Source organism: Equus caballus, chromosome 1, assembly GCF_041296265.1.
Source record: "Equus caballus isolate H_3958 breed thoroughbred chromosome 1, TB-T2T, whole genome shotgun sequence".
Classification (NCBI taxonomy): Eukaryota; Metazoa; Chordata; class Mammalia; order Perissodactyla; family Equidae; genus Equus; species Equus caballus.
Window position 1 is genome coordinate 141,057,893 of NC_091684.1, and position 25,956 is coordinate 141,083,848.

General features: G+C 38.9%; 1 protein-coding gene across 37 annotated transcripts in view; it reads left to right on the forward strand.

Annotated features, from left to right (window-relative positions):
• The window catches only part of CSNK1G1 (casein kinase 1 gamma 1), a 189,430-nt gene that overhangs the window by 125,828 nt on the left and 37,646 nt on the right, over positions 1 to 25,956 (forward strand). For all 37 annotated transcript variants that reach the window (XR_011425772.1, XR_011425775.1, XR_011425781.1 and 34 more), the window contains 3 exons: positions 19,036 to 19,187; positions 21,052 to 21,286; positions 25,703 to 25,788. Coding sequence is in view for 25 of the 37 variants with exons in the window: in XM_070234745.1 (XP_070090846.1) it covers positions 19,036 to 19,187; positions 21,052 to 21,286; positions 25,703 to 25,788 (473 nt within the window). In the remaining 12 variants the exon portion in view is untranslated. The remainder of the gene's footprint in view (positions 1 to 19,035; positions 19,188 to 21,051; positions 21,287 to 25,702; positions 25,789 to 25,956) is intronic.

Genomic DNA, 25,956 nt, shown 5'->3' on the forward strand with positions numbered 1-25,956 from the left:
TCTCCATGTTTGGGAAGTTCTCAGCTGTTATTTCTTTGAGTAAGCTTTTTGCTCTCTTCTTCGTCTGGAATACCTGTAATCCTTATGTTGCATTTCCTAATTGAGTCAGATATTTCTCTGAGAATTTCTTCATTTCTTTTTAGTCTTAGTTTTCTCCTCTTCTCCATGTGAAGCATTTCTATATTTCTGTCCTCTAGACTGCTGATTCTGTCCTCCATAATATCAGCTCTGGTGGTCAGGGATTCCAGGTGTTTCTTTATCTCACCCATTGTGTTCTTCATCTCCAACATTTATGATTGGTTTTTCTTTATAGTTTCAATTTGTTTGTGAAGAAGTTCAAGATTTCATTGAACTATCTGTATTTTCTTGTAACTTGAGTTTTTTATGATAGCCAATTTGAATTTTCTGTGATCTAGATTATAAATTTCTGTGCCTTCAGGATTGATTTCTGTGTGCTTATAATTTTCCCTCTGGTGTGGAGTATTAATATATTTTTTCATACTGTTGGCATCGATTTGTGCTTCCTTATCGTGATAGTGTTTGGTCACAGCTTCCACCTGCTGCCCCTGCTTTGGGGGTCAAGGACTGTGTATTCTCAGCGTGCCATGACCCCAGCTCCCTTGCTTACATCTGCTGCTTTTCTCTCATATGCGTGGGCGCTGTGTCCAACCGGCAGACCTGGAGTGTCCGGCAGGGAGAGGACTGCTTTCTTTCGCCTCCGTGATCCAGGGGACATTCTCACTCTGCCCGCACTTTCTGCTTTCCTAGGATGCTGGTTTGATGAAGACACACCTGCAATAGCTTGGCCATACCCTTGTGGGGCTTTCCCTTGGGCTGTGAGGGAACTTGAAGAGCAAAGGTGTTCCCTCAGAGGGCCACCCCTCCCCCATCTCCTCTCAGAGCTGCACACATTCCCACTCCCTGGGTTACAGCCACTGGAGGAGGAAGAGGAGATCCCCTTACCTCCTTCTATTTCCTCCAGGGGCATCAGGCACCCCTACCTTCAGATGTATGGCTGCATCAGTCTCTCAGACGTCTTTTGTGTTGTGTGAATATCCTCTCTTGGTATATGAATGTTGTTTTCATTGTATCTTAAGGAGAAGAGTCTAAGGGAAAAGCTCACTCCACCATGATGCTGACTTCACTCCTTAGCCTTGACATTGTTAGTATAAGTACTAGCTCAGTTTATGGTAAATTCCCATCACTTCACTTGGCATTTGGAAAGGCCTAACTGTAACACAAATGGACACTACAATGATCTCTTTTTTTCTGGAGTCTTCTTAATTGTATTGAGAAATCCTAAAGGTAGTAGAGGAACTCATCTGTCTGAGGTTAAACATAATTCTACTTTTACGCAGCAACCTGCCTGGGAAAAATTCTTGAAGGCCCTAGGAATAATTTATCCTAGCTGATCTAAGCCTAAATTGCCATGTCCTGGCTTTCCAGTAGCTGTTCTAATCTGCTAATGACCATTCTGCTTTGGCTGTCTTGCAAAGGAGATACTAATCCTCAAATATAAAAAGACAGCAAGATACTTAGTGAAATTTCACAAAAAGCCCAGGCAGCAGCTCGCTGGGTGGAGACAGCAAGTGAATTTAGGCACACAGTAGGCACTTTACATGGTTATTTCATTTTCCCATTTTTGAGTCCAGGAATGTTTAGTAACTTACCCAGGGTCGCACAGTAGGGAAACCTGGGCTAGAAATGTGTTTGTCCCATATTTTTGTACAGATTTTTGTCTTGTGTGTATATATACACATATACCCAGTGTATGCCTGGGGCCTTCTACCCATTATCCTTTACCTAATTATAATAGAGTGGTGGAGGACAGTCGTAAAAGTGTTTAATTGAAGCAAAGACCCTGAACTTCCCCCCAATGAAAGAGTAGGATTTCATATTTCACATGGTGCCCCCAAATTTCATGCCTTGGAAGGCTACCTTTATTACCTCCAAACCCTTTCATGGCCTTGGGTGATCTAGGTTTTTAAACATTTCTTTCCAAAGTAAATTACTCATTTATGCTGAATGTGTGTGCCGTGTAGACAGCTGAGAAGTTCAGAGCTACCTATGCAAGCCGTTTTCACCCACTGAAACCTTTATGCTGTGAATAAAGAATCAGTTTGTAGAACTGATTTGGCTTTGCAATTTTGAATTTTATGGGAGGCAGTGGTTTTATATGTCATCAAAAAAGATAGGAGGTGCTGGTTGGTACATCTTTGCAGCTGTTAAATTATCAGAAACACGTATTTCTGCTTCAACACAGGAGTAAGGCATGGATCTGAAAAAAATTATAAGAAAGTGTGAGATTGACAAAACTCTCCTATAATGTTGTGAACCTCCTTAGGAGTACATTATAAACAAGCTGGGTAACACAGGAAGCAGTACACAGGAAAATTAAAAATAAAAACATCCGAAGAGATACTGGAAAGATAGGAATTCTACTTAAAATGGAAGTGACTCATATAACATGAGTAGTGCAAACAAGTAACATGCTTTGACTTAGATGTCTAATAGTTAGGAGTGCTGAGGGAATTTAGAAGAAACTTTTTGGTCTTCAGTTGGTAGAAAGTTTTCATAACAAGAGAAGAGACGATGAAGTAGTGAACTTGGTAAAAAGAAAGTGAAATCTGAATCTTTGCTTGCCATGAAAAAGTTTTTTAGAAGTCTCTCCGCCAGAGGTATTATAGAGGGAGGATACACATACCACTAAATTCAAGGAAAACTGATCCTGTTTACTACTATAAATCAACAGTGGTGAAATTACATTTTGAGGACTGTGGAGATTGACACTTGGCATCTCTAATTATAGGCAGTGTGAATAAGTGGAGGCAGCCAGGAATTGGAGCGAGGAGAAAAGTTTAGCCCAAATTTTCCAACTCTTTCTCTAGGACTCAGCGTTAGCCCTGTGCTCCTGCTGTGCCTCAGTTTCCTTATTTGTACAACAGGAAAACTGTGTTTTTTTACTGAGTTTGAAGACCTGTTAGGGTTGAATGAGGTAATGTTTATAAAGGCCTCAAATTTTTAAGGGAAAGGTGCTATATAAACACAAGGCAGGATTGTTTTACATGAAACTGAAGATCTGACTTTCCTGTAGAAAGGGAAATCTCCTGTTTACGTTTCTCATACACTTAGAAAATAGAATGAAGAAATAGCGGTTTCGTTTTTGAAGAATCTTTTGATGTATCCTCAAGCAATTGTGACTTAATATTTCCCAGTCTTTCCTCTGACTCAGTAGCGCACAATTCCAGCTGGGGTGAACCCATCACATCTAAGACCCTGAGGGTGGTGTTCTCTTTCTTTCAGGGACAGCAGAATGTGGTCAGATTGAAATACAGTTAAGCTCACTTGAGCCTCGTGGGTGAGAGTGAACGCTTCTACTTCCACAATTTCATAGACTTTCATGCCAGTTTGGAGGGGATACTTGGCCGCAGCCGTCTTGTAACACCTGCCAAAAGAACCCCAGAAAAAAAGGTCAAATTGCCATACCCATTTTTGTTTTGTAAAATACAGTTGAAACCATTATGCAAGGACCAGGCCAACTGGTTCAGTTAATGTTTGGTCCTTACCATAGCTGGATTCATGTATGAATTCTCAAAGGAAATGGCATCGCTGGTGCTGAACCACTGAAACATCGCAAGTGAGGTTTATTACAAGGGTCTGTGGGAGTGTTAGTGACTGTCAATGTCCCCAACAAAGGAAGGATGTATGTAATTGGGCTGCCTCCTGCCTCTAGCGTGGAAGATGAGATTTCTTATGAAGCCAGATAGTGTAAAGAAACAGATAATAAATATTTTAGTCTTTGTGGGCTTTTGGTCTCTAGCAATTATTCAACTCTGTCCGTGTAGCACAAAAACAACCATAAACAATATGTAAACGAGCTGTATTCTGAGAAAGCTTTATTCATGGACACTGAAATTTGAATTTTATGTAATTTTCACATATTATGAAGTAGTCTCCTTAAAATTTTTTCCAAATATTTGGAAACATAGAAACCGTTCTTAGTTCTCTAATTATACATAAGTAGGCAGGCCAGGTTTGACGTATGGCTATACTTTGCTGTCCCCTGCTCTAGCATGCCCTAATGCTCTCACTCTGTGGACTTTTCACAGTGTAATATGCTGCTGGATTGTGAGCTTTTTAAGATTAAGAAGTATCTTTTATTCATTATAATATTATTTGCAAATCACTTTATCCGAAGAACAGACTCAACAAATGTCTGTTAAATTGATGAAATCTGGGGTCAGCCCCATCACCAAGTGGTTAAGTTCGTGCGTTCCGCTTCAGCAGTTTAGGGTTTCATCGGTTCGAGTCCTGGACGTGGACATGGCACTGCCCATCAAGCCACGCTGAGGTGGCATCCCACGTGCCACAACAAGAAGGACCCACAACTAAAAATACACAACTATGTACCAGGGGGCTTTGGGGAGAAAAAGGAAAAATAAAACCTTTAATAAATAAATAAATTGATGAAATCTCAGTATATAAATTCTTCAAGCAGTATTTCACTGGCAGTAAGATCACCAGCTTAAGTTGCTGCTTCTTTATTTGCTTGTGCAGCAGTTCTTAACTGTGTTAAGGAAACAGAATAGAGACATGAATGAATAATTCAAGAGATTAGAATAAAGCCCCCAAATTATTTCTACAAGGATTTAGTATACAGTCAGAGACATGTATATTCACTATTACCTACAGACTCGGAGCATCCAAGAATTCCATGGTGAAAGTTCTGGAATTTAAGCCCTTTGAAGGTGTGAATTATGTTTGGTTCTCATCAGTATAGTGACTGTAGCATTGCAGATCTTCAGACGTAAATGGCCCATCAGCAGCTAAAGAATTATTTGGACACGATCACATTGAGCCAGTAGTCCTATCTTGTCAACTTGTTGTTTGACTCCACTCTCAACAGTTAGAGTTCAGAAAAGATAGCACCTTAGATCACTTACTCTGCTACTAAAGAGAGTAACTTTAGAGGAGGAATTTGCAATTACCTATGTACAGCTTGCCCAAAGGAGACAAGCTTTTTCACTTAAATTATTTTCTAAGTTCTGGAAAAAAACACTATCACTGAAGGTTTAGAAAAATATATAAAAGAAGGATTTACTCTCTCCACATACAGCTACTATGACCATGTGTATTTCCTTAGTCTTTTTTATGTATATATTTTTCATTAAAATTTTTCTGATTTAAAGATAAGATGAGAATCTGTTTATCAAATGGGAAAGTGTAAATTTCAAACAGTGCTAAGGTTCTTTTACCTTCATTATCCAATACGGATTTGAGAGATGAGATACTAAAGGGGTAACATGAGTTAAATGTCCAGTTGAATATTATGACTGAAAAACCATTAAAATACTGAATATAGTTTTAGGAAGATAAAAACCAGTAGAGAATAAGCTGCTGGGGCCCATCTGTGTGCTAGTTTGTCATATTTACTGTATTGAGGCACTGTCACTTTGGGGACTTGGTAGACTAATTTGAATCTAGAGGCTTTGTTCAAAATCCTGAGATACCTCTGAGAACACTATATTTCAGTTCATTTGGCTACTGGGATAACCTAATAATCAGTCAAATAACTAGACCACCACCAGCTGTCACAGATCACACGTATCTACTAGTTTATAGGTATCTTATTTAAAATGCTAGAATTTCAAGGGTGACAGTTTTTCTAAGGAAACCAACTGTAAAATACAGTGGAGTCGCATGTGAGGTTAGGAGCTAAAGTTAGCACACAGGTGAAAAATCACACATCATCAAAGTTACCCTTGAAAAAACCCTTATATTATCCATAGAGTACAAAGTATAGTCTAACTGGATTTGTGTATATGATCATTTTTGGTAAATATATACTGCTTAGTGTGAGTGTATAGTATATACAGTGGTGCATAGCTTAGGTAATAAGGTATACATCTGCAGAACATCTTGTGGTAGTTTTTATTTTCTTAAAACCTTTTTTGGCCAAGGATATATTGTTAGATGTGAGTAAGTAAATTTAATTCTCATTGCCATTCTCGTGTCATTCCACATCACATTCTTATGCCATTCCACATCACTTTCTTCCTTCATTTTACTAATTTTTACGAAAGGCTTGACCTAGTACTCTGTTAGCTGTTTACCTCTGTTTTCTGCCTGTAAGCTCCCTAAGGGCAGAGTCTATGACTTACCTGTTTTTTCTTCTCTCCTTAAAGCATCTAGTGTAGTATCTTGCACATAGTGAGTATTTAGGAAATGACGGTTAAAGAGGAGGAAGATGAGCAGTTATATATGTGTCTTGGTCAACACTGTTTTGCTTATAAATAACAGAATCTATTCCAATTAGCTTAGACCCAAGAGGAAGATTTACTGGAAGATCACAGGGACATATCATGGAATCAAGGAAGGAAATATACAGATCTCACTAGGGATTAGAACAGAGCACTTGGAAAGCCTCTGGGAACCAAGATTAGTACTCTTTGTCCCTGGCTTTCTGTCCAGCTCTTCTGGACGCTGACATTTTATCTGACTCTCCTGCTTAGGGTCCCCTGCCTCAGCTTCTGTTAGCCTTCTTTGGTTTCTCTACATCACCAGACTTCTCTGCTTCTCCTTGCATTTGGTGGGAAGAGGCCTTTCATGCTGCCCTTTTCCCCAATTTAAGCACCAGCAGAGATTGACTAGAGCCCTGTGTCCCACTTGCGAGTTCCTGGGAAAGGCACTGCTGGGCTAAACCTGGAGCAGCTTTCCAGTCCCGGTCCAGGTACCATACTCAGTGGGTACAGAATCCTGTGGACTCTGCTGTTCAGCAGAGAGCAGGTTCCCTCAGAATGTGGCTTAAGAACTGAAAGAAAGCAGTTGCTAGTGTGACAAGAGAATGGAGCTTACAGACCATATTTTTCTTTCTCTTCATATAATACTTGCTAAAAATCAAAACATTTTGCCTTAAGACATTTCAACATCTTGAGATTCTGAAAGTGGGGAGTAGAACTTGAAGACAAGAGCTGTGTGGTGTCCTAGCATAGGGCAATGAGTACTCCCAGAAGAAGGACTGCCTTTTTCATAACTAATTGTGCCTGTGTTTACTGTACTTACCATATTCTTGTTGGAAAAGAATAATCTTAGGAGAAAAACCTGCTTTGAGCCTGTATTAAGAGAGGCAGACTTCATACTTTGAGGGGATCTGGAATGATGAATTGAGATTTAAAGCCACTTTTGCCAAACTTTCACCCTCTGAAGGGTCTGCTCCTTTCAGCATGAGTGGACTATTTGAAATAGTAAACATTAGGACAACAGTAGAAGCCTCATATTAAAAACAAACCAAAAAGTTAAACTTCTGTCCTCTGGGTAAATGTTGAGGAGGATGTTTGAAAATATCTGAGCCTTTGAATATACTTTGCAGAAGGAGCGGCACCAGTGTCTCTGTTGTTCCTCTTAGGGAGCAGAACATAAATATAAAAGTGTGCTTGAGTTGGCAAGTCAGTAGCAAGAACCTGAAGTTGGTATATGTAAGGCTTCTCTGTCTTACAGTATATAAAATGAACTTCAGACAAGGAAAAGTGTGGTGTGGTCATCATCTTTTCCTTTTAAAGAGTGTGTATGCATGTGTGTATGTTTCCAAGTCTGCCTACAGTGTCTAGAAAACATTTTAAAAGGACATATAAATGCTTCCATTGATGTTACAGTGTAAGTTCAGTCTGCTTAATTTTATGAAGAAAAATAGAAAAGATTGTGTCATTTACTGGGCTTGGAAAGATGTAACTCACATACTCAGTACTAACAATTGCTAGTCTTTAATGGAGCTAATTTAGTGGTGCTAGCACTGTGAATTTCTGTCCATCCTTCCAAGAATGAAACATCATGACCTTAACCTTTACTAACTAGCTACACTAGTTAGCCCAAAAAAGGAACTGATATTTCTGAAGCCCAACACTCAGTATGCTTCTAGACTAGCATAAATTCTGTGGTTGTCTGTCCTTTGTTTGTATTTTCCATAGTTTGGAGCATTGGGACATTTCTTATAGTTAGCAGTGCACTCTGCAGTATAGTGAAATATAAGCAAAAAAAGTTCATATGTAATGCTGTAAGAGACTTGCTTATCTGTTAGAGCCAAACCCCATGTGGCCCTTCTCTGCCCCTTAAAACTCTCAAATAGCTGTAAGTCACATGAGGCATATATAGTAATTACCTTTAATTACATACATAAAATTTGTTCCTTTCCCTCCTGCAAAACAAAAACAAAAACGAAAAACCACTTCTATTTTAAACAATTTGCTGGTGAAGACTTGTTAGGCCAATAATTTGTTTAATTACAAATAGAGTGTTGTGAGTTTATTATAGAAATTATTTGGCCTGCATATACCTCACAGTAACACAAAGCACCAACACCTTTCAGTGCATTGTTTTGCAAAGTGCAGAACTGCTAGAGATATTTGCTCAGTGTGAAGGCAGAATTTGTTACTTGGATTTTGTCTTTGTTTAAAGAACTTCATGAAAAATAGAAGACAAGGTTCTAAAAATAGACCCAGATAACTTATACGTAAGTGGACTGGGCTAGAGAGATATGATTAGTTCCAGAAAACTCGTATAGTGCTTATACAGGCAAAGGTTTGGAAAAGGTCGATCCCCGAAGCCTGTCAGTGGGGGCTGGCTTATTAAAATTGACACAGACTAAAGTTTCTGATGCCATTTTCTCCCATTAATTCTAGGTCATACCTGTGCTTTTGTAAGGGAAATTTTACTCTTTCTTTACTACTTGAGTTCGTAATCTATCAATATCATTAGTATTTTTGATTGTCCTTTAGGTTCCTATACAGACCATGTTTTGCATGAATCTGTACAGAATCGGTTAATCTCCTATCAAAGTAATGTGACCCAGTAGTACTTGCTGCCACTCTCAATGTTTGTGAACTTAGGGCACAGATATAGGTACACGTAAAAGAGCCTGCCTGGAGGCACAAGTTGGAGTTTTAGGTCTTGGCTGTACCACTCATTGTATAACCTGAGCAAGTCACTTCAGCTCAGTTACCTTACCTGTAAAATGAGAATAGTAATACCTATACATATTTGTTAGGATTAAATGTGAGAATCTATATAAAGACGCTTCATAAACTATAAAGCAGTTTATGGCCAAAGACTTTTATGATAGGAGTATGCTTTGAGTGAAATTTTCTAATTGTAGCATTGAACAAATAATGAGGGGGGAAGGATTCTCCTGGCCTTGAAATGTCAGTGATAATTTTGATAAAAAGCCAGGAGACTCCTCCAAACATGCTGTGGCCAAGTATAAGAGAAGATAACTTAGTGCTGGGGCTTTGGGAATAATGGGTCAAGGCACGTTCTGAAAGCATTTTTAAATACTCTGTGGGCCTGGATACCTAAGTGATAAGACTATAGTAGTAAGTGTTGAAAGTAGGCCCAGGACTAGAGACAAACCAGGGACCAAAGAGGCTTGAGAACTGGCAATTTGGCAGTGTATACTAAAATGTTAAATGTACATGCCCCTTGACTCAGCATTTCCTCTTAAGAAATTTACCCTCAAGATATATTTGCATTTATGCCCAAATCATAGGCACAAGGATTTTTTTGCAATATTGTATACATATTTGTCTAGACACTTTTCTTTTCTTTCTTTCTTTTTTTTTTTTTTTGAGGAAGATTAGCCTTGAGTTAACATCTGCTGTCAATCCTCCTCATTTTGATGAGGAAGACTGGCCCTGAGCTAACATCCGTGCCCATCTTCCTCCACTTTATATGTGGGACGCCTACCACAGCATGGCGTGCCAAGTGGTGCCGTGTCTGTACCCGGGATCCGAACTGGCGAAACCCAGGCCGCTGAAGCAGAACGTGCGAATTTAACTGCTGTGCCACCAGGCCGGCCCCCATAGACACTTTTATTTTCAGTGATAGAGTTCAAGCTCACTTAGAGAGAGAGGCTTAAGGGGCAGGTTTCTTGGCTCATAGGACTGAGAATTCCAGCAATATTCTCACCTCATGCTAGACAGATCTAGACCAACACTGTCCCTGGTCCTCAGGTTATATGGTATGTTTATCTGTCTCTTTCTCTCAGCTCAGCTTTCTCTGTGTCAGCTTCATTCTCAGATAGGTCATCTACCTCTTCTCATGTGGTAGTCTCTGGCAGCTCTAGGCTAAACTCCTTCCAGTTTAGCAATTGAAGGGGAAAAATTGTTCCTCTTTCTCTATAGTTCCACAAAAGTCCTAGAGTTGACTCTCATTATACTGACGTGAGTCAAGCACCTATCCTTGACCCAGTTCCCCAGGGCGGAGAGATAGAATACTGTGATCAACCTGTCTTGAGTCATATCCTTGGGATGGCAGTGGGAAATGGGTTGACCCTGCTTTAAATACGTCAAGTAACATTGAGGAAATGGTACTTTCCCACTGGAGGAGTAAGGTGTTGTTATCATAAGAAAGACGAAAAGGATGCAGGCCAGGCAAAAGCAATAGCTGTTCACTATAATATCTATTTCTAATAACAAATATATGGGTACAGCCTAAACGTCCATCAGTACAAGAAAACTTAAATAAATATGATTCATCATAGGATGGGATGCTGTGTAGCTATTAAAATGAATGAGGTATATCCATGTGTTGACAAGAAAAAATGTCCACTATATAATATTAAAAATGAAGTTGTAGAAACTGGTACAGCCACTATGGAAAACAGTATGGAGATTTCTCAAAAAGTTAAAAATAGAAATACCCTATGACCCAGCCATCCCATTACTGGGTATCTATCCTAAGAACCTGATATCAGAAATCTCAAGAGTCCATTGCACCCCTATGTTCATCGGAGCATTATTTACAATAGCCAAGACGTGGAACCAGCCTACATGCCCAGAAACTGATGATTGGATAAAGAAGATGTGGTATATATACACAATGGAATACTACTCAGCCATAAAAAAAGACAAAATTGGCCCATTCACAACAACGTGGATGGACCTCGAGGGTATTATGTTAAGCGAAATAAGCCAGTCAGAGAAAGACGAACTCTATATGACTCCACTCATAGGTGGAAGTTAGTATATTGATAAGGAGATCTGATCGGTGGTTACCAGGGAAAAGGGAGGGTGGGGGGAGGGCACAGAGGGGGAGGTGGTGTACCCACAACATGACTAACAAAAATGTACAACTGAAATCTCACAAGGTTGTAATCTATCATAACATTAATAAAAAAAAAAAATGAAGTTGCAGAGAAGTATTGTTAATTATGTGTATGTGTATTATCTGTCGTGGATTTGACTAATTTTTCTTCATATATTTCTGTATTGCTTTTGGTTTGCTGTTATGTTTGATTGTTTAAAATGGGTGTATATCACTTTTATAATTTAAAAAAGTAATGCCCCAGATGGCCCCTATTCCAGACCAGAGAGTGGAATGGACAAAGCTCAAGAACTGTAGAGAGACGGATATATGATAGGAAAGCTGAAAAGATAGTGTTCATGGAGCTGATATAAAAATAATGGGAACCAAGGGAGTGGGTAAAACAGATTAAGCAGCCTGTGCAGCAGGGCAGGGGATTTATATCCTAGAAGAGTGACAGAGAATTGCTGGAAAAAATATAAATGTTAACCGAAAGGCACGTAGTTTGGGAAAGGTGGGATAGGGAGCACACAGAGTAACTTTGGCAACCACACGCCTGAAAGGGAAGAACAGAGACAGAGAATGGAGGCAGCTCAGTGTAAGGAAGAGAGCAGTGAATCTGGAGTTGAGAGATCTGGTTGTGTTACTTGGGCACCCTGTTACCTAGGAAAGGTCACATAACACCTCTCAGGGTTTCTATCTCACAGGTAAAATGGAATTATTAGTATTTCACCTTTTTTCTTCACAGGATGACTGTGAGATTCAAGTGAGATGGAAAAGGGCTACTTATGTAAAGAAAAGGCTGTGTAATTCCAAGTTAGCCAGGACCAAAATACAGAATTTGTCTATAAATGTAGTGGGAGAAGAAAAGGGTAGGAAGATATCATCAGACTTAACATGACTAAAATTTTATTGGTCATTTAACCTATTTGGATGGGCAGGTGCTTTTTTGAGAGAAGTGAAGACATTTACGTTTGTTTGTGTGTAGCTTTCAGTACTGTTAACTAAAATGGATATTCTGCATAGTTCACCTGCGTGTAGTAACAGCAAAATAAAACTGCAGATACCACGTATGCAACCGTCATGGAAGAAAATACACAGAAGAAAATGTAGAAATAATACAACTTTGAGTTACTTGGAATACTCACACTGGTGGCTTGCCCAGCAAAACATTTTTTTTTAAATATCGTTCCTATGAAATTTAAATGAGAACTACTCAGAAATATCAATTGTGTTAGCATTTCCTGCACATTTAAAATCTGGTTAGTTTGGTTTGCTCCATATATGTTTGCATTTTAGCATTTTGAGGTAAGCATTGTGCCTTCTAAATAGAAAGCTTGAGGGGCATTTCATTGAGTTGTATTTATTTATTTATTTACGTAGTACTTATTCTACCCTTATCTATACCATATGCTTGGACTAGGGCTAGGCGCTGATGTACAAACATAATTAACATATAGTAGTCACTGCCTTCAAACAGCCTCCCCTTAGGAGGGAAGACAGACACATGGACAAAGAAATTGTAATAGGAGCAGGGTAGGATTGTCAGTAATGGGTTCACTGTACTTTGAGTAATCTCATTTTTTTCCTTATTCCTTCTAAATACTTGCTAGAACTTTCTTGACTTTTTAGTGGTTGTTCAGGTGTGTGTTAAGAACAATTTAGTGTCTCTTCTTAGCTTTGAAACTCAATAGATATTCTGTCTTTATAACTTAATCACAGGAATTGTAATACTAAGGAAAGCAGAAATTTTTCCGAGACTGGGTTTTTTATCCCATAAATTTACCAGTTCTGAGCTGAGTTTGAGTCTTTTTGAAAAAAGAAAGGATCCCCCATCCCCACCTCACCCCAATACACAACACTTTTTTTTCCTGCTTTTTCTCCCCAAATCCCCCCCAGTACGTAGTTGTATATTTTAGTTATGAGTCCCTCTAGTTGTGGCATGTGGGACGCCGCCTCAACGTGGCCTGATGAGCGGTGCCATGTCCGTGCCCAGGATCTGAACTGGCAACACCCTGGGCCGCCAAAGCAGAGTGCGTGAACTTAACCGCTCGGCCACTGGGCCGGCCCCCAGAACACATTTTTTAAACAGTTTTTTATCTTAGATGGTATCTACTGCAGAAGAAATCTGTCCTCCCATCTTGGGCTTTCTTTCCTGACTCCTTTGGATAAATAAAACCTTGAACCTGCTTTGAGGCTCAAGGCCTTGGTAATTGTATGCACGTAATAGAGAAAGCTCAGTCTCTGTGCCTCAGAAATGTGAGGTTATTCCTCTGCTGTTGCCTTTCCTCACCTTCTCTTCCCCCACCATACAAAATTTGAGCCTGTGTTAGCAGCATATGTCTAGCAGTATTCCAGTTCCCAAGAGGCCTGTGAACAAGATGATTGTAAAGCATTTTTCATTATAGGACAAAGTAATCCTGATTCCTAATTCTGGGTCTAGCTGTTTTTGTTATCAAACCAGCATTTTGAGTAGATTCATATGTTGAACTGGTTCATATTTTAGAGAGGCATTTTTCGGTCAGAGAAATGAGAGGGATTTCGTTCTTTTTTTAAAGAGAAACATGTTTTCTCATATCTTGGTAATAATGCATTGTTTTTAATTTTTTTTCCTGAATTTTAGAGGCTGTGCTTTTCATTTTCCTCTTTCACTTCTTCCTATGTAATATCATCATGTTTATCTGCTTATTCTTTCTGCTTTCTTGTTAAGTGGACTTGTTTAATGCTATTATTACTCCTGATAATAATTCCCCATGTCTTGGTAATTCCCTAATCTCTCATAAACACTAAAGAACATTCGGTAGTTGTGCTAGAAGCCACTACCATTGATGGACAAGGACAGTTTAATTTTGGAGAAAAACTATCCTATTTTCTTTAAAAATTAAAAAACCAGGGCCGGCCCGTTGGCATAGTGGTTAAGTTCACATGCTCCACTTTGGCGGCACAGGTTTCACAGGTTCGGATCCTGGGCACAGACCTATACACCACTCATCAAACCATGCTGTGGCAGTTTCCCACGTACGAAATAGAGGAAGATTGGCAACAGATGTTAGCTCAGGACCTATCTACCACACCCAAAAACAAAAATTAAACTGTGTAAACAAAACAAAAGAAGGGAATTGCCAAGGTCGTTATGGCCTTACAGATTTTCTTCAGCCCTGACTTTAAAAGATAGTCATCACCAACATGTGCTTAGTTTTTCATGGAAATAATAATATAGATGTTATTTTTTACATTTAGATATTAATGCAGGAATGGGACTTACTGGAATTTGCTTCACAGCCAGGTAATTTAGTTTTTCAAAAAGGATGAAAGGCTAATTATTAGGCAATAATGTGATCACATTACCGAAAGCTTCAAGGTGGTTCTATTTCAGTTCTCAGCCTGATGTGCATTTAAAAATATCTCTACTTAGAGTACTTACTGTGCATAAAGCATTATGGAATCTTTTTAGGTAACAGCTTGGATGATAAAGAAGCCATTATCCTTGATTTGGTGTATTTAACCCAAGTTACATTTATGACAGACTGAAAATTAGCTGTAATGTTGTACACCTCGCTTCCTGTTTTGTGCAGCATGATGTATGTGTGAGCCACATGTTCAGCAGGATTTATAGGACTATGTTACTGATGGATGGAAAAGCTATTTTCATAGTACCCTGTGAAAATATACAAGACAACATGTGTAGTATATATATAACCTTGTGGCTAAAGGAAATCTGATGAAATCTATTGGAAATCCTTCAGAAGAGGAAAATTCAGGATTCACGTCTTTAATTTCCAGGCCTTTATACAATTGACCAATTTAGGGTGGAGACCATTTTAGTGCTTTAATTCCAGAGCAGATGTGAGATTATAGAACTACCTCAGTTGCTGAAATACCATCAGTCAAAGAATTTGGTGCATATCTACCTTGCCCACCTCTTGCACTTCATTCCCATTACCTCATAATTTCTTGCAGGAAGTACCTTGTTTACCACATTTATAGCTTATGTTGTATTTAAATTTCTTAAGCGATGGATTAGAGGTGGCTCTGCAAAAGAAGAGTGAAATATAATATACAGGATTTCTCATTTAAATGCAGCCCAGGTGATAAATCATTACTGTGCAGTAATCGTTGACCAAAGAGAGAGACTTTCTTAGTGGGCCTGTGTCTCTGTCTTTCACCACCAGCACTGGCCACTTTATGGGCACTCATGTGAGAAACTAGGCACAGCATAGAGCCTGTGTGGGCATTTTTCTATACAGATAGTTCTAATAAATTACGACTACTACAGCTACGTCTTCCGAAAAGACTTTTATACTCAGCAGCACATTGTCAGTAAAACTAAGAAAGTCGAAACAGAGAAGTGTTTTAAATAGCCTTAAAATTATTCCCTTCAAAAAGTATTAAGTCCAAATATTTTGATGTGAAAAAGCTTCTGAAAGGGACTGGTCTGTCAGTGTTTTCTGAGTCCTCATAGTAATTAGTCATAAAACAAAGCAATGCCCTTTATTTCTACCCTCTATATCCAGTTTTCCAGCTGAGGTTGCACTTCAGAATCACCTATGGAGCTATGCTTACATCCACTCCTCGAAATTCTGGTTTAGTAGGTTTGAAATGAAGTCACTGCATCTGTTTTTTAAAGTCTTAGAGGTGTTTCTAATAGACACACTTCCAGTTGAGTAGCGCTACCAGCTTACATTTGAGTTTGTACCACACATATTCTATATAACTTGGAGGCAAGTTTCATTCATACTGCTTCTATGGCTTTCCAAAGAGAAACCTAGAGGGTAACTAGAAGGAAATCCCAGCTATAGTAAGAATTTTAGATTTAAAAGGGAACCATTCTAAATTTGTTCTCTTTACAGATGACAAAGCAGAGACGTGAAGGAATGTTCAGAGTTGGTAGCAGAACCAAATAATAGATCTAAGAGTCTGCTGACTTAAGCTTTTCCTACACTAGCATTTTGGACCTAGACCATCTTTGAGGAGAGCATCAAAGCCACTCAGTAATCTAGAAGTTGTCTTGAGCATCCCAAATCCTGCCAGGATATTGTGAGGTCTCAGGGTATTTCATAAAAGGAGCAATAATGCAGCCAGCAGGAACTCCTCACATCTTTCAAGTTACTGGGCAGAAGTTAGAAGTGATATAACTCATAGTTAGAAATACATCACCCAGAATGGTTTTGTAACTTCTTTGTAAACATGGGAATTTCAGATGAGAGATGCCTACATTTGGTACTGAAGATTGTTAAGAACAAGATGATCATTTGTCTCATTTAAACTGATCCTTAAGTATTGGCAGCAAGTCTAGAATATTATGCCAATATTATATTTCTAAGCAGACCTGACATCTAGTTTGTATTTCAGAAGGACGATATTGTGCCCAGATTTTCACTTTAACTAACTAAAGGAATAATATGTTTATTAATTAGGATTAGTTTGGCTGTGAAAAAAATCGAAATAAAAGTAGTTCCATCAAGGTAGAGATTGATTTTTCCTTTGGATTAAAAAAGTACAGAGGGGAGGGAAGTCCAACATTGGTGTGGTTACTTCACAGCCATTGGGGACTCAGGTCCTTCTCTTTTTTGTTCCATCCACTCTTGGTACTATCTTACATCCTCAAGGTGTCTGGTGGTTCTAGATGGCTCTGGAGCTTCAGCCAGTCATCAAAGGGGCATACGTCCAACTTGAGTCAGCTCTCTTCTAGAACCACCCCATCCAGTAATTTCTGCTTCCATCTCACTGGTCTTTCCTATTATCAAGGGAGGCTGGAAAGTTATAACTGGGCAGGTTGCTATTCGCAATAATTAGAAGTTCTGTTATTAAGAAAGGAGGAGAGAATGAATATTGGGCAGGTAATCAACAGATCTGCTACAATCTATCTTGAAGAATATATTTACATTAGGGAAATCAAATTTTAGTGACTTCAAAAGCTGTTATATAGGATATAAATTTAAAAGATCCCCAAACTACAATCTACCATGTGTCTGATTAATAAAAGCAATAAATCTGTACAATGATAGTATTCTGCTTTGGATTTCTCAGCAGGACTCATTGGGAACAGCTGTTAGGTTTTGTGTATTTTAAATAAACTGAAGAATGAGTTCTTCAAAACAACAAACGGAAAAAGACACTTCAAATTAAATCCTATTTCCTTTTGTAGATAGGGAGACTCAAAGCAACCACAAGGACAATTTGATGGATATTTATGAAGCTAGCAGGAGCAGAATATACTATATTAGATGATGCGAGCTGGGGATGAACATATTAAAACAGTCAACTTGTTCAGGATTTAGATGGAACAAGATGGACTGATGCAGCATGTGAAATAGTTAAACACATAGCAATGAATTGTACCAACTCAAGATATAAAAGACCCTGTCCTGGAGGGAAGGATGGGCACATTGGATTAAAGTTTTAAGTGTTAGATATGGTTTTAGTCCATTTGTGCTGCTATAACAAAACACCACAGACTGGATGGCTTATAAACACAGAAATTTATTTCTCACAGTTCCAGAGGCTGAAAGTCCAAGATGAGGGTACCAGCATGGTCAGATCCTGGTGAGAGTCCACTTCCAGGTTGCAGACTGCTGACTTCCTGCTGTGTCCTCACATGATGGAAGGGGCTAGGGAGCTCTGTGGGGTCTCTAAGCACCTCCCAAAGGCCCCACCTCTTAAAACCATCACATTGGACATTGGGTTTTCAGCATATGAATTTTGCAGGCACACAAACATTCAGATCATAACAGATATAATCATGGCTACCTGTATCCTACCTTGTACAAATAAAAAGAGAATGGGAAGATTGAGAGAATTTTGTTTTCTAAAAAACTTTTAGGCAGGGCCGGGCCAGTGGCATAGTGGTTGTTTGCATGCTTTGTGTCAGTGGCCCGGGGTTCACTGGTTTGGATCCTGGGCGCAGACCTACACACCACTCATCAAGCTATGCTGTGGCAGCGTCCCACATACCAAATAGAGGAAGATTAGCACAGATGTTAGCTCAGGGCCAATCTTCCTCACACACACACACAAAAAAGCTGATAGGCAGAAGCAAGCAGTTATCTGCAGCATATACAACTGTAGACCATGGTATACATAAATGTGTGTAAGATAGAAATGTTTCTACTCTGAGAGACCAGATTTTTTTGATGTTCTGTAGTCTCATTCGTATCCACTGTTCACATGGTGCCATTTAACACATATGTACTGAGTACCTCATATTTACAATACACTTTAAAGAGGAAATTCATTCGCAAGTTGCCACTTAGGTAAGAAAGTCTAGACTTTGGCTTCTTAGAGATATGAATTTCAAATCTGGGGAAAACCCAGCCTTGCTTTTTGTTTTTTTCCTTTTCCTTTCATAATTACTTATCAGTAACCAAGCCCTGTCTGTTGACTTTGCTCTAGCTGATAGAAAACAGGAAACTATAGAGCCTCTCTGTGAGAAGAGGGCCAGGCTGCACCCTCTGTGACCTCGCCCCTTCAGTCTGAGTTCTCCTTGGGGCAACAGTTGCAAACAGCTCCACGCAGCTCTGGCAGTAAGCATAGGGAGTGCAAATGAAACCAGCTAATGCAGGAAGGTCTGTTAGCCTGGCCTTTGAGCTGAGTGAGCCATCTTTTGAACCTTTTATGATAGTGTACTTTTGGGCATCCTTGGGGGAGAATAGTTTGCACTCTGGTTCAGTAATGGATTGGGGACCATTCTCTGTTTTATACAGTGGTGGAAATGCCTTTGGCACTCTCGTATTAAATAACAGCTTATTTGGACAATATTGTGCAATGACTTAGCCATTTCCACCCATTATTAGTTCCCTTTGAAGCTATTGTGCTCAGTTTAAGCTCTCTTGTGGGGACTATGAAGGAAAATAGAAATCTCACAAATTCTGCTTGCTTTATGTCTACTCAATGCTGATGCAGCTATCTCATATTTTGGTCTTATGTCCCTCACTCTGCACCCCATTTCCCCTCTGCTTTCAGGTGAAGGTCTCCCGCAGGTGTATTACTTTGGACCATGTGGGAAATACAATGCCATGGTGCTGGAGCTCCTCGGCCCTAGCTTGGAGGACTTGTTTGACCTCTGTGACCGAACTTTTACTTTGAAGACTGTGTTAATGATAGCCATCCAGTTGGTAAGTTGGCATTCCTATTCTGCAAGAGGATAGGTGAGTCCCCCAGCCACATCCTCGTGTCCCTTTAGGTGATTTACCAGCTCTAGTGACACCTACTGAATGTATACTCACAGGCTTGATGGCATTCTAAGAAGCTGGCTGGGGCAGAAAGGGTTAACCCAGAGAAGTCACTGTATCTGCTGTTTGCTCTATTTTAAGAATTTGCACCTTGGAGCAATACCCTTGCCCTTAGCTGAAGTGGAAGTATATAACTTAGATTAGGGAGAAAGAGGGTGATTAGGTGAAGTTGTACAAATGCAGGTAATTTCTTCAACGTTTTATTCAGAAGTTTTAAACACATGACTGTAAGGTTTTGTCATGTTCTTCCCCTTGCCTCACAGTCACATCCAAGAAAAGATTGGAGATGTAACTCACTGCCCTAGCAATCAATTCTAAAGTTGTGTGACCAAGAACCTGCCTTAGTTCTCTGGCCTCCAGTTGTCACAGAGACTGACACAGCTGAAGAGGCAGCTCTTTCAACTCCTACCAAATTGTACACTAGTACCAGTTTAAGGAGCAGTCAAGACAGTTCCTTTGAGTAGTTTGTCAGCCCCTCAGGAGAAGAATGCAAACGCATTTTTATTGGTCTGGAATGACGGTCTTACCCACTTACAGTAAAAACTTGGGAATGTTAGAAAATTGACCTTGACTTTTGAGTCCAAAATTCAAATGTCTGAGCTTCCCTTTCTATACTAAGTAGAAAAGCTTTGTAGATGGAAATGAACGTAATGAAATTTGAACTAATTTTATGGTTGTGTGGGGCTGTATTCATTTTGACGTAAAAGCTGCACTCCTACCCCTGCTGCTAATTAGCTCTGTGATTTCAGTCCAGTGTTAACTCCTCTGAGCCTAACTTCCCTTATTTCTACAGCAAAGAATGCTGGGTTAGGGACTTCTGTCTGACTGAGGAGAGGAAGATGTGGGCAGGAGGTGAATGTGGCAGAGCCAACTGTCTTCAAAAGCCACCGACGTATTCTGATATCCTGTCTGGGAATACTTCTTGCCTCTCAAATCCTTACTTTCTGACGTAACATAAAAACACCTAATTCTGGGGCTGGCCCCGTGGCCGAATGGTTAAGTTTGCGTGCTCCGCTTCGGCGGCCCAAGGTTTCACCGTTTGGATCCTGGGTGCGGACATGGCATCGCTCATCAAGCCATGCTGAGGTGGCATCCCACATGCCACAACTAGAAGGACCCACAACTAAAAATATACAACTGTGTACCAGGGGACTTTGGGGAGAAAAATGAAAAATAAAATCTTTAAAACAAAACAAAAAAAACCCCACCTAATTCTATTCATCACTTGCAAATTATAACATTATGTGTATATTATCATTTTGGCTGAATTATACTTATCCCACTTTTTTTTTTTAAGAATTTTTTTATTTTTCTTTTTTCTCCCAAAGCCCCCCAGTAGGTAGTTGTGTATTTTTAGTTGTGGGTCCTTCTAATTGTGGCATGTGGAACAACGCCTCAGCATGGCTTGATGAGCGGTGCCATGTCCGTACTCAGGATTCGAACTGGTGAAACCCTGGGCCGCCGAAGCAGAGCGCGCGAACTTAACCACTCGGCCAAAGGGCTGGCCCCCTCACTTTCTTTTACCTTGGTATTTGTTATGTATATATTTATATCAGAAAATATTTTCTGGCTTATAAAACTAAAGTGACTTTTATAAGAGTAAAGTGACTCTGGGTGGTGAAGAAGAAATGAGTTTTATTTTCATTTCAGTAATTAAAACCTTGGGCTGATTAAAGAAAATGTTTTGACGTATTTTTCCAATAAACTTCTTTAAAGAGTATTTCCATCGTTGGTTTTTCTCTTTTAGCTTTCTCGAATGGAATATGTGCACTCAAAGAATCTCATTTACCGAGATGTCAAGCCAGAGAACTTCCTGATTGGCCGACAAGGCAATAAGAAAGAACATGTTATACACATTATAGACTTTGGACTGGCCAAGGAATACATTGACCCTGAAACCAAAAAACATATACCTTATAGGGAGCATAAAAGTTTAACTGGAACTGCAAGATATATGTCTATCAACACGCATCTTGGCAAAGGTTTGTTTATTTTCTGCTCCACGAAAGGGGCTGGTCATTAAAACAACTCTTTATTCCAATAACATTTTTGTCCCCATTGTGCATTACAACTTGTGATTCTTATTACTTCACAAGGTGAGTGATTTTTGCACTTGAGAAATTAAGATGATAAGTTAGTGACTTTCCCAAGAATCCTATTGACAACTTAAGGGTTTTTAATTCTTGTACTGTGTTTCTAAATGGTTAGTTTCTCAGTAGTGTGGGTACTTGAATTATTGTATTAAAGTGATAGCATTTTAGTAAGTTTAGTTATGAATTTGGTATTTACATACATTACATTATGAATGATCCCATATATGACAGTCCTAAAAAGGACATCAGGCTGTTATCTTGGGGAAGAGTGCTTCACTAAAACATGGACTAGGCTTCCGGTCACTGTGCATAATTCCATGAATATTTCAAGGAACAGCCTATGTCTTATTCAGTGAAAATGTATTTGCTTTTCCATGAGCCTTGCATTTTATTCAGGATAAACATTTTGCACAAATTTTGCTAAAAGTTCTAATCAAGGCAAAAGGCCTTCCTTGTTAGAGGAGCTATTCCAGGGGAGGGTATTTTCGAGAAACACCTAAGCAATAGTGGAAAGGCCAAGTAGTCAGGGCCCTGGGCCCCTTGCCAGCTTCTCCAGAAAAGCTTCCCTTTTTATCTGTTTTATATATTGGGCTTTCATGGAAGATTCTATTTGAAGAAAAGGTTTCAAGATGATTGAAAAAATATATTTGAAAATCACCACCCTAGAGAGTAGACTCTAAACAGAATATTATCAGGTTTCATACTCCTGAACATAGCTAGTTATATGAAGTGTTTAAATATTAATGAACTGTTGTACACTAATAAGTATTTTAGAGACTAATGTAAATAGCTACAAAGTTGAGGAAACTGCACAGTTATTCAGGTGAGGATTCTAGTATTAGTGAAGAGTAAAAATGACATTACAAAGTAGTGTGACACAACTTGAGCTGAAATCATGAATGCTATCAGAATTTTTTCAGTAGCCACGTGGAAATCAGCACTTACCTAAATGTAATACTTTAAAATTAGACTAGAAGGTAGTCTGCCGTTTATTATTGGTGTCACTTTGGACAAGTTAATCTCCTGGAAACTTATCTGTATTATGAGAGTAATATTTCGCACGGATGTTTTGAGGGTTGAAAGGGTAATATATGTAACATAGGTCTCTTACATAGTACTCAATATTCCCTTCTTCCTTCCTTTTTACGAAGAGACAGACTGTATCGTTAATAGTAAAGTCATGATTATTTGGTTTAACTGACCGGCTCTAGAAGCACTAGCAGGCTCTAATGCCTGCTTCCTGGGCTCAGCAGTTCGTGTTCTGATTTTATTATTCTTGTCAGGAAAGGCAAGAATAGACCAGATTGGTATCCGTGTTATGTTTGCATAAAGTATAGTGTAATGGTTAAGAAAAAGGGATGCTAATCCTAGTTCTTTCACTTCAAGCTGTGTGATTTTGATTCAGTGACCATCCTCCCTAGCCTCAGTTATCTCATCTATGACATGCATGTGATAATAGTACGTTATGTCATAGGGTTCTGTGAGAAAATGCATGAAAGGTATTTAGCATAGTGCCTGGTAATAGTATAGACTCTGTAATGGTAGTTACCATTCATTTATTCTACAAAATACATTTTAAGCATCTGCTGTCACCAGACTGGGTTCTCTCGTCTCCTGGTTTAGCCTTTCCTGCTGGAACTTTGAGTTTATCTCCAAAGTTGGACTTCCTGAGTTCCTAAGTTTTTTAAGTCAGATCCAACCGTATTTTGTCCTCTCCACATTACAGAGAATAAATATAGATGGGTGTCACATGCCCTTTAAACTCCAGCCAGGGTCTCAAATCAGAGGTTTTTATAGAAATTCTAATCCCATTGGTTTTTAAATGTATAGCATCCTTTATGTTGTAATGAAGAAAAAGGGAAGTGTATCTTCAAATGACTGGGAGAGAATTACCTATTAATTTAGTGAGGAAGAGAACAAGGGAAGAAGCTTCCTAAACCTGACATTACCGCATCAGATTGGCCACCTTCCCCCTGATGAAGCCCTGATTAATACAGCCCATTTTATATTCTTTACTGGTTGAGTTAGGGTGAATATACTAGGCACCTGGCCCCTTTCCTTCAACAAAATATATTTGACCTAAAATAAGGGATTGGACGCATATAAATCAGGCACATCTTTCCGATTGGTTGAAAGCAAGCTTTTATGGTGTGGAAGAATTTTGTGTCCTTCTGGTCTCACTGGTATCAAAACCTTTCTTCTTTGGAAATGGAAATATGCTGCATGAAAAAAAGGGCGTGTAGAAATACTGAATTGAGCAAATGTGGAGTGTTCAAAGAAATATGGAAATAAAACATGGCTCTGGTTTTCACTCTGATTTTTTTCTTGAAAGGCCCTAATGGCTTAAATTACCATGGATTGTTTAAGAATTTTAGAGCTGGAAAATGACTTTTCAGATTATTTAAATCAACCACTTTATTTTCAGATGAGGAAACTGAGGCCTAAAGTATAGGTGATTTGTTTACGCTTAATTTCATGGATTAAATTAATGGAAAAGATGGCCCAAGAAACTATTGTTTTTCCTGTTATCCCATGTACCACAGCTATTTTTTATGGTTTTCAGTATTTGGAAAGTTAACTTTATTACTTATTCCAGTTGGTTTAAATGTGTGATTTGTTTATTGTTTTTTGATTTTTTAAAAAATCTCATTTTATAATGGGCTTTTCTATAAAGCGAAGTTGGGCTTTTCACTGTAGTTCTGATCAATATTGAAAATGTGGAGAGTTTGCCCTCTAGTGCTCAACTAACTAAAGTGCAACTGTTTGTCCAGTGAATTTTTTATTACCAAGGGGCCTCTTGTTACAGGAAGTGGATTTAAAAATGGAAAGACGATTTGTAGGTGTGATAGTAGTGTGAGAAATGCAAGGTGTGCTTTCTTTATCTGCCCTGCTTTATAGGAAGCCTCAAATCACCCTGTGTGTTTTTCCTTTTTTCATTTGTGTATCTTTAGTTTGTTAACAAACTCTGTTTTTATCAAATGGCTTTTGTTTTCAATAATATATAAAATTTATTGTAAACTTCGGGCAAGCCATATAGACAAAAGCTTCTGATGGTCTTGCTGTTTATTTCATTCTTTTTAAGATTATTCAGTTGTTGTGCATCAACTCAATTTTATGTTATTTACCTCTCTTGTCAGAGTGCCTCCCCTTTCTGTTAGTGACCACCTGTCCAGAAACCTCCTTCAAACTGCAAATTTAGAAAGCTGCCTTTTGTGTCTTCATTTACTCTGCAGAGTACTATTCACTCTTCTTCATGCAAATTTCCCATAATTGGATGCAGCAGTTAAACATGTTGTGCTTTTGTATTTTGAATTAGCTGAGTAGCTTTCCCTGCCTCCCTGACTCTCTTAGCTTTTATTTTCTGCACAAGGAAAATACAATCAAGTTTAAGGTGACCCCTTGGTATTGCTTCCATAATTTCTTTTGATAAAGCCCCAGACTTGATTCTGAAAAATAAACACATAAAATGTCTGAGATGAACCATAATTGGCAAATTAGAAATGGAGGAGTGTACTACTTATTGTTAGCCTGACAACCGAAGAATGTAGAGGATGTTTTCTGAGATGAGGTTACGCTTTTTTTATTAAGTATTCTTCAGTTCTTTAGCATCTTAATCTTCCCAATTAAAAGGAAACAAAGGGAAACCCAGCAACTTGTTTTACATGGTAAGCTCCCAGAATGCAAGGATACTGTTTTATGTGCCAGTAAGGGCACCTTAGTAATAAATTTTATATTTTTCTTGAGGTGGCTATGGGACGTGGACAAGTGGAATTGAGCTGAGAGATTATGCATTGATATTCACTTATATCAAACTAGACTTTGTGTTAATTTTTATGATGAATAAAAAGCAATAGGCATTCTGCAGCTTGCATCTTCTCAGGCCTAGCCAGAATGGACTGTTTTAACAGCTTCAGCTGGGTAATCTGCTGCTCACTTTCTGTGATGGTAACCAAAGGGTAATTGTAGCCCATATACTGGACATAACATTTCACTTAAATTATCTTACTTTCAGGAAGCTAACGGCGTTGAGTGAGAGGTGGTTATTCACTTTTTAGTAATTTGGACTTGGTTTTAGTTTAGGATTGTCTCTTTTCACTTGGTATTTCCTTGCTAATGACCCATCTAGTCAAAAGAGTACACATTGGTTTTTGGTTTTATCTAAAATACTCTCCTGGTTTAGATATACAGAGAATTTGTAAGCAGAGCCTTTCCAGAGCAGAAGAGTTTCTGAAGGGATTACTTGGTTTGAAGCCCTTTCTGCTTTAATAACTGCAAACATAATGTATGATCTGTCTTCCCTTTTAGAGCAAAGCCGACGGGATGATTTGGAAGCCCTAGGCCATATGTTCATGTATTTCCTTCGAGGCAGCCTACCCTGGCAAGGACTCAAGGTATCCTTGAAAGTGCTCAGCGGAGGGCTTTGTTTCAATACTCAGTTGTTAATGAAGAGGTTGCTGACTTGATGTCTGTAAGAAGCACAAAGGGGAATATTGGCTACAGAGATGAGAAACAGGAACTCTTTACGTCAGCCTATATTGTAAATGCTCACCTGGGCTTTG